Genomic DNA, 8,494 nt, shown 5'->3' on the forward strand with positions numbered 1-8,494 from the left:
GCTTTTTTATAAGCAGTACCTACAAAACATTTTCTCTCCTGTGGATGTTTTAACCTTTTATTGTTCTACAACATTGAATATCAGTGGATTTATTTTGACTTTTTTGACATTGATTAACAGAAAAAGACTCTTTAATGTCAAATTGAAAATAGGTCTCTGCAAAGTGGTCTAAATAAATTACAAACATAAAACACAAAATAACTGATCACGCAAGCTTTCCACCCCCCTTTAATATGATACAGTCATCGCTGGTGCAGGCAGCTGGCTTTAGAAGTCCCAGAATGAGTTTAGTGGAGGTCACCTGTCTGTCTGGGGTTTCACTTGAATGTCATCTAAGTGCACCTCATCTGGAAGGTCCAACTTGTGGTGAGTCTGTGTGGTGCGCAGTCGAACACAATGAAGACAAAGGAACACAACAAGCAACTCCATGAAAAGGGGATTGAAAAGCACAAGTGAGGATGGAGACAAGAAAATCTCCAGGTTACTGTATATCCAGTAAAATCATCCATCCATTATCCAACCTGCTATATCCTAACTACAGGGTCATGGGGGTCTGCTGGAGCCAATCCCAACCAACACAGGGCGCAAGGGAGGAAAGAAACCCAGGGCAGGGCACCAGCCCACCGCAGCCAGTAAAATCAATCTTGAAGAAACGGAAAGAGTATGGCAGAGCTGGAAATCTGCTAGAGCAGTCCATCCACAAAAACTGAATGATAATGCAAGAAGAAGACAAGTGACTGAGCCCACCAAGAGACCTCTGAAGGAGTGACCAGCTGCAGTGGCCGAAACTGCAGGGAATGTGCAGACAGGACCTCTTCCTGCTGCTTCACCAGTCACAGCTTTATGGGTAAATGGCAAAGAGAACAAACACAGTGGACATCTCATCAGAAGGAACATTAGAGACTGTGAAGTCAGCTGGAAGAAGGTTCTGGTGTCTGATGAAACTGAAATTGAGCTTTTTGGCCATTAGGCTAAACATCATGTTATACTGCACTTCACTTCATCTCCACTGTGAAGTATGGTGGTCACACGTTAGGCTGTGGGGATGCTTCACTGCAGCAGGTTGTGAAAAGCCTGTAAGGGGAAAATGAATGAAGCAAAATATGGGGAAATCCTGGAGGAAATCATGAAGAAATCTGAAACAAACTGGTGCCTGAGGAGAAGATAAATACTTTTCCAGCAAGAGAAAGACTCCCCAGTATAAAGCCAGAGCTACATAGGAATGGCTTCCAAACAACCACATGATTGTCTTGGAGTGTCCAAGACAGAGTCCAGATGTTCATTCAAAGGAGACTTTGTGGCTGGACTTGACAAAGGCTGTTCACCCATGATGACCATGACACCTTGGCAGAGCTTGACCACTTGGGCAAATAAGAATAGAGCAAAATAGCAAAGCTGAATGAGAGAGTCCTGAGCACACAGACTAACGGTGTGTCTACTAAACACTGACTTGAAGGGGTGAACTCTTATTAGAATAATGACTTTGTGTTTTATATTTGTAACTAATGTAGACCACTTTGCAGGGGTCTGTTTTCATTTTGACATTAATGAGTCTTTCTATTGACCAATAGGAAAAAAGCCCAATGAAATCTGCTGTGATTCAGTGTTGTATAGCAAAAAAAAAAGTGAAAACTTCCATGGGGGTGAAGACTTTTTATTTGGCGTTGTGCCCTGAGGACTGATGTTACATAAATCTTCATAACCCTCAAGTCAGACTTGCTTTGTTTGTTATCTGATAACCGTAAGCCGTGCTCACTGTCATTTTACTGAGAAGCACACGATACAAGAATGCATGGAATTAATTTTGAACTTGTGGTCTTCTGATGTTCATTGCTGGCTTCAGCAAGTCTTCTGGAAAAGACTTCAAAAAGCATTACAGTTTACCAGACATTAAATCAAAATATGGTAAGATATGCAGGTTTGAGGAGGTCTCATGGTGGCAGATATTGTTCAAATTATGTTATTTGAAATTTGTGGGTCACTCTCAGAAGGAAACCTTAAAAATTAAAGAACAGTCTTTAATAAATATAAAATGTATGGCGTCTGGCTGTTTTTGTGTGCTGCTGTCTCCATTTGTAAGATCGGCCACAAAATTTGGACTTTTACGTACATAAAAGTACAGTAAAATATTGTGTACTACGAGATTATCATAAAACCCTTGGAGAGCAAGCAGACACACTGGTGACCCTCTTTACAATGTAAAATAGACTGCTGCCTAAATAGAAAATGGGGGCACGGCCAAGTCTGCTGTTCTAAGAAAGCAGGTGCAGATGGAAAAGAAGCACTTGTAACCTTCCTTTCATGTTTTGTATTTTGATGTCAAGGTGGACATTTGGTCACTGGGGATCATGGTTGTGGAGATGGTGGACGGAGAGCCTCCGTATTTCAGTGAAACGCCAGTACAGGCCATGAAAAGGCTAAGAGACCAGCCGGCACCAACAGTTAGAAACATACAAAAGGTGAGTAGGTAAACAGGCCCACCGCAGTCTCGGTCAGACGTGTCCTGCATGTGTTTGCTGGTTAGGTTTGACTTGCATGCAGAGTCTCAGCCCTGACGGGCCACAGTGGCTGCAACCTGTTGTCACCACTTGATTTAGCAGTCATGTATCACAATCAGACATGGTGTTCATATGCTCATACACAGTTTTAAATGCACTTCATGGTTGTCTGGTTTTGTGGAGATGTTTGAATAGTCAACAGAAACAACACCATTACCAGCATTCATGCTGTGGGCATCTTTAGTGGTGGCGACTTGCAACACAATCACAATGGACAGTAGAGGAGTCCACACTCACAGTTAGGCAGTACTTCAGTAGTGTTGAGGGTAACATGTTAAAAATAACAGGCGTTAGGCCGTCCGATTACTCGCTGGCTGCTCTCGGTGTAACATTGTGTAGGCACGCTCTGTTCAGGCCATCTAATGCAGCTGGTGAAGGAGAGCTTAAACACGTGCATAGCGTGCAGTCAAGTGAAGAGAAGTGAGCAGACATTGGAGGTACCCATTAATCCAGCATGTGCTGCGAGGTACATTTATTATGTACAGTTGTGGGTCACAGGGCACCAGTGATTATCGCAGCAGCGCTGGGTGTAAGGCAAGAAGCAAATGTGGCGGACGGTACACTGGAACTTTACAGGGCTCAGTTACACAGCCAATGAGAAGAGTGTGCTGTGTGCAATCCTGTAACAGAAACCTCTTGTGTTAATCCAGTCAGTGTCCATAGCGCAAATCTTTGGGGCTCAGGGTAGGGATGGGAGAAATGGATGGGTGTCATTTACTTCACAACACAAAAATGACCACGTTTGGCTGTGTTTCTGGTCAATTTCATGAATTATGGGCATAGGATTTAATAACAAATACTGGCCAATGAACTGTGCCCTCATTTTTATTCAAAGGAAGCCAAAGTAATGCACTGTTTGCGACATATTACATTTTATATTAAGTATTTTTTTAAGTCAAAATATTTAGTTACTTTTTTGGTAAATAATGAGTAATGTACTTATATTACAGTATAAAAGTAAAGTTCCCCAGCATTGTTCATCAGTTGCATGAAATGGCTTTCAAGTTTTGGGTTCAAACAGAACTGTGAAATGATTTGTGAGCGGCTGTAGTCGCGCTTATTTCGTAAGGATACTCGGCTCCACCGAGTGATTTCATTTCAAAGGCACATGAGAGTGGTGCTGATCTGCTGCAGCTCCTTTCTCCTAAACAGTCCCTTCTTGTTTTGCCAGCACAGTGCTGTGTCACAGACATCTTCCCTTGCGTTCGCTTCACTACACGTCAAGTAGACACTCTTAGTCAACGATGTAACACTACACAGACACAGAGTGCAGTGAGGTGACACGTCTGACAGACACAATTGGTGGGCTCCTTATCTGGTGAATTTCATTACTGAGAATATTTGACCAAATAATGAATTTTTATTTATTTATTTATTTATTTGAGATGGTGTGACATGGCTACTGTCACAAAAATTTAACTTGAATTAAGCGGAGTTACTTTAACTCCCAGCCTCATCACTACTTCTATGGAGTTTTAAGATTCTTCCCTAGTGTGTGAGTTTTCTCTGCACACTCTGGTTCATTTTTTAATGCTGTACTCAGCAGATGTGACAAACCACTGACACCACTACCACTACTACTACCACCAACTGCTACTACCGCTGCTGCTGCTACTACTACTAGGGTCACAGGGTGTAGAAATAATTGGGCTAGTGCCAGGCTCAAAGCTGAAGTCAACACTGATATGGAGGAGTGCCATCTTCCTTATGCCAGCTGTTCTTTTCCAAGCTTGAAAGAAGCCATGTTGTGTGTGTCCAATGATAGACTAACATCTTTTTCATTGGTGGTCTGTGTCTTCCACCCACTGCTACAAATGTTTTATTGGAAGTCGTGATTTCAAAAACAGGATGGGCACCACTAAAACAAGAGTTAGCCACAGGGAGCGAAACCTTCAGCAGGAGGAGAGTCAGACGTGAGACTTGATGGTTTTCTTCGTTTTTTGAAGCTGTCCTAATGGAAGTTTGAAAGCTTTTTTATCTGTAGAAGTGACATTTTTTTTTTGTCATTATGCAAATGCTCTCTTTCCCAGCTCTCTCCCATTCTGAAAGACTTCTTGGACCGGATGCTTACCCGGGATCCACTGGAGAGGGCGACTGCCACCGAGCTCTTGGAACACCCTTTCATCCTCCAGAGTGGGACTCAGCAGTGCCTCGTGCCCCTGATCGAGCAGTACCGCAAGCGCATGTCCACCTGCTGACCTGCAGGGCGCCTCCTGGTGGTGTGGAATTGCCTGGGTCACTGGAGTTTGTTGGCGGGAGCCCATAAATACACAGGAACCATGCTAAAGAAAGGTTTATCTCTGAGAACGACGGTCATCACAGAGCTACTGAGGTGGGCATACTGATCAGTGTGGGGAGCATGAGTGCCTGCTTTCTACTGAACAGGTGGTGCCACCATCTGGGATTCTTGCCTTTACTGCTGACTTGCACAGAGACATTTGAGACCTGGGTTTAGCCAGGAAAGTTCTCAATATTTGGTGGCTCTTCTCGTATTATATAAGTTGTTTTGGGGGGGGGGGACACATCTCGATGCTTTGTAATAAAGGTAAGTGTAACAAGAAGGCAAGCACAGTAGAGGCTGAGAGAGTGCCATGGTACGAGCCAGAGGCTCAGCTCTCTTAAGATCTCCACTGGATAAGCTCTCGCTTCTGACTCGGTGGCCCTGGGTTCACACCCTTAATATTGCAGTCTCAGGGAGGGCAGCCAGCCGCGAGTAGGGGTATCACCCAGAGAGATTCATCGCTGCTGACAATAGCCAAGCAACAAATCCTTGCCACAGTAAAGGAGGTATGACCATCTTGGGATGGCATTGCTGCTCAACCCCCTTCCTCTTCTATTTAATGCGTGAGTGACACTCAATTGCATTCTCATCCCTGACCTCAAAAAGATCTCCGTTTTAGGGAGCACTCTGACTGGCACATTGTGTATTCAGTTTTGGGCTGCGTTTTTCCTGTAATGCTGTCCAGCTCCATCTCATTTCATGCCATCCTCTCTCCCTTGTTCAAGCACTTTTACTTTCATAGCCCGTAAAGTCAGAAATATCAGTTGAGGCAAAGCAGGCACAGTGTTTCTGTACCACCCGTCCACAGCTCCTGTGGTGGCTTACACATCACCACCCACCCATGATGGCCATCAATAGCACCAGGAGGTCATGGCTGGTACTCCAATGGGCACACTCAAGACGCAGGAATATGTTGAATCCATGCCTGCTGTGTTAGCACAGGCCTACGGTGTGCTTAGGAGTGCTACAAGGCTCTGGTATCGAAAATACAGGAGGACCATGGAGGACCATATTGGACTTTAGTGGGCTGTGTGGTGAACTTGAGGAGCTTCACCTCTAGTGTTGAGTGAAATAGACAAGTTTGGATTCACCAACAGTTTTGTGATAATTCATTTTGCAATTGTGAAATTGCTTACAAGAGCTTTGGGAGTGTTTAAAGGTTATTTGAGGTGGAAAACAAGGAATACTGCGCCTGAAAACCTCATCCACACTTTTGTGTTTACCCGTGTTCTCTTATGCAGCTGCGTAATGTATGTAATTTGTTGCATGCTTGTCAAATCAATATCCATTTATGCCTCCCATTCACATCACCGTAGAGGACTGCAGTGCTTTTTAAAAAAAAATTTCTCATTTGGCCAATGCTCTTATCCAAAGCGACTTACAACATTTGAGATACAATTGGTTACATTTCTTTTTGTTTTTCCAATTGGAGCACAAGCAGGTGAAGTGACTTGCTCAGGGTCACACAGTGTCGGTGGTGGGGTTTGAACCGACAACCTCAGGGTTTTGAAGTCCAAAGCCTTAACCACTGCGCCACACCGGCTGCCTAAAAATGTGCCATGCTACATATTTTCCATACAAAGACGCACTAAATCCCACCGTTGTACACATTTCCTGTTTGCTCTCTCGACACAAATGTTCCCCCACAAGGGAATTCCAAACCCCAACCCCACTGCAGTGTTAGCCAGCAGTCACCCATTCCTGTTCCTTAATCTCTGCACTTCAGGTTTCTCTTCTGTGTCTGATGCACCTTTAAGATTGAGATCAAAAGTGCCAGAGTGTTGATCGTACTACCAGAACACGCCTGGCGGCTCAACAGATTGTCAACATCTGCCACAAAGTGAGATCTTCATTTAAATATTAAATGACAGGCCGGCACATGCGCAGTTGAAACACGTACAGTAAATGCAGGAAACAAGGCATTGATTTTTTTCTTGTGTCATAGGCACAAATTTCACTGGAGGTGAAACGCAATTTATTTTACAAATTTAATGGCAAGGTGAAACACTGAAATTCTCTGCAGATTCACGTGAATCGTTTTGTTCCCCGTCTCAGTAACTGCGTCCAGCAGTCATTCATGCCACATGTTCTTGGACCTCGAATAGCCCAGGGTGGCGCCTATCACTTCTCTTGACTACAGCCGTACTAAAATGAAATCACTAATGAAAGACAAGCAGAAGAAACCTGGTCGCCATGTTCTCCTAACACCAAAAAATCAGATAATCTTTTAATCTCATCTACTGTCTTCTTCTCAGATGGCCATCTTTCACACCTAGGTAGCCATCTTCCATCCTTATCTCTTTTCTAGCCTTCTCTTGGTCAAATTCAAAGAATGCATAAAAGCCAGAACATTGTGTTTCAGTTGATCAGTTTTAGTTTTCAGACAAGATTAACTTTTGCCAGTTTTTACCCCTGGGTGGCGCTGTGCTGAATTCTACACCTGGTTTTGTCCTTGTGTTCTCCCAGAGTGCTTGGGGGTTTTCCTCCTGCGTCCCCAAAGACGTACAGGTTAAGCTAAATGGTGGAACTAATTTGGCCCCAGTGTGTGTCAAGGTTTGTTTCCCACCTTGTGCCCCCTGCTACTGGCTCTGGTCCTCAGTGGCTGTGAATTAGATTATACAGTGTTGGAATGCATTTATCTATGCCTTTTGTACATCTTTAATGACAACTAATTGAACAAAGCCACTCCAGCCATCGTGCCATCTGAGCAGACATCGTTTGGCACACTCAGGGGATGGCTTATCCGATGGCTTTATCATCTGTGCCTCATTACCCGGAGTGTATTCTGCTATTAAAAACCCCAGATGCTAGTCATTATTCCCTTGTTAGTATCAGTACTAAGGCAGGCCAGATTCTTCAGCCCCACTGCCTTGGACGTCCTGGAAGAGCAGCTTTGTGACAGAACATGTCAGGGTCACTGCAAAAAAAAAAAAAAATCTGCCGGCTTTGGTATTTATTGTATAATTTAAAAAGTTAAAGAGTAAGACTGCTGACTCTAGCTGTACGTGCAGGGTTGATTTCCAAAAGTGTTCATGCTCAAGAGTGTCGCTCGCGCCTTCTCGAGAACGTTTTCCAAAGTGCAATTTGGGTGACACTTACTTTGATTGTCCGTCATTCGGTTTCTGCTGCTGTGGCCAATTGAAACACAGAAGTCGGCCTCCTTGAGGTACCACGCGGCCCCCCGGGACCCCCCTGCCTTTCAAAGAGGCTGACAGATGTGATGCATGTTCGTTTTTCTGATTTGTGTAACACACAAGGTGATGTGATGCTTCTCTTACATTTCTATGTGGACGTTTGTAGATTGTTACGTCTTTTGTAAAGTCATTAAAGTAAATCGACTTTTTACATTTGACTTGCAGATTTGTCATGTGACATTTGGGTGGGTAGAATTTTTTCTTTCCTGGTCCCGTTGTCCAGCCCATGATCCTGGAACCACACTGAATGCCCCTAGCAGTGCCGTCTGCTTTCCCTGATCACCTTCAGGGTCAAGAGCCCCCCCTAAAGTCTACAATGGAGCTGCAAAATGGCAAGAATGAACCAAAGAAAAACTCATTGAGCAGTAAGTGGAAAGCCTTTATTACACGACATGCGAATCACTGAAGTGCTGGGTGCATGGCATGGTGGGCCAGGGGCTTCTGAAACTCACTGGGCTCTT

At 44.1% G+C, this 8,494-nt stretch overlaps 1 protein-coding gene across 2 annotated transcripts in view; it reads left to right on the plus strand.

Moving 5' to 3' along the window:
- LOC120518982 (serine/threonine-protein kinase PAK 6) overlaps nucleotides 1-6,239 on the plus strand; it is a 76,552-nt gene extending 70,313 nt beyond the window's left edge. For both annotated transcript variants that reach the window (XM_039742038.1, XM_039742039.1), the window contains exons 8-9: nucleotides 2,325-2,459; nucleotides 4,589-6,239. In XM_039742038.1, coding sequence (XP_039597972.1) covers nucleotides 2,325-2,459; nucleotides 4,589-4,756 — 303 coding nt within the window. In that variant the 3' untranslated portion in view covers nucleotides 4,757-6,239. The remainder of the gene's footprint in view (nucleotides 1-2,324; nucleotides 2,460-4,588) is intronic.
- The last annotated feature ends 2,255 nt before the right edge of the window (nucleotides 6,240-8,494 follow it).

This window comes from Polypterus senegalus, chromosome 18, assembly GCF_016835505.1.
Source record: "Polypterus senegalus isolate Bchr_013 chromosome 18, ASM1683550v1, whole genome shotgun sequence".
NCBI classification, from domain to species: domain Eukaryota; kingdom Metazoa; phylum Chordata; class Cladistia; order Polypteriformes; family Polypteridae; genus Polypterus; species Polypterus senegalus.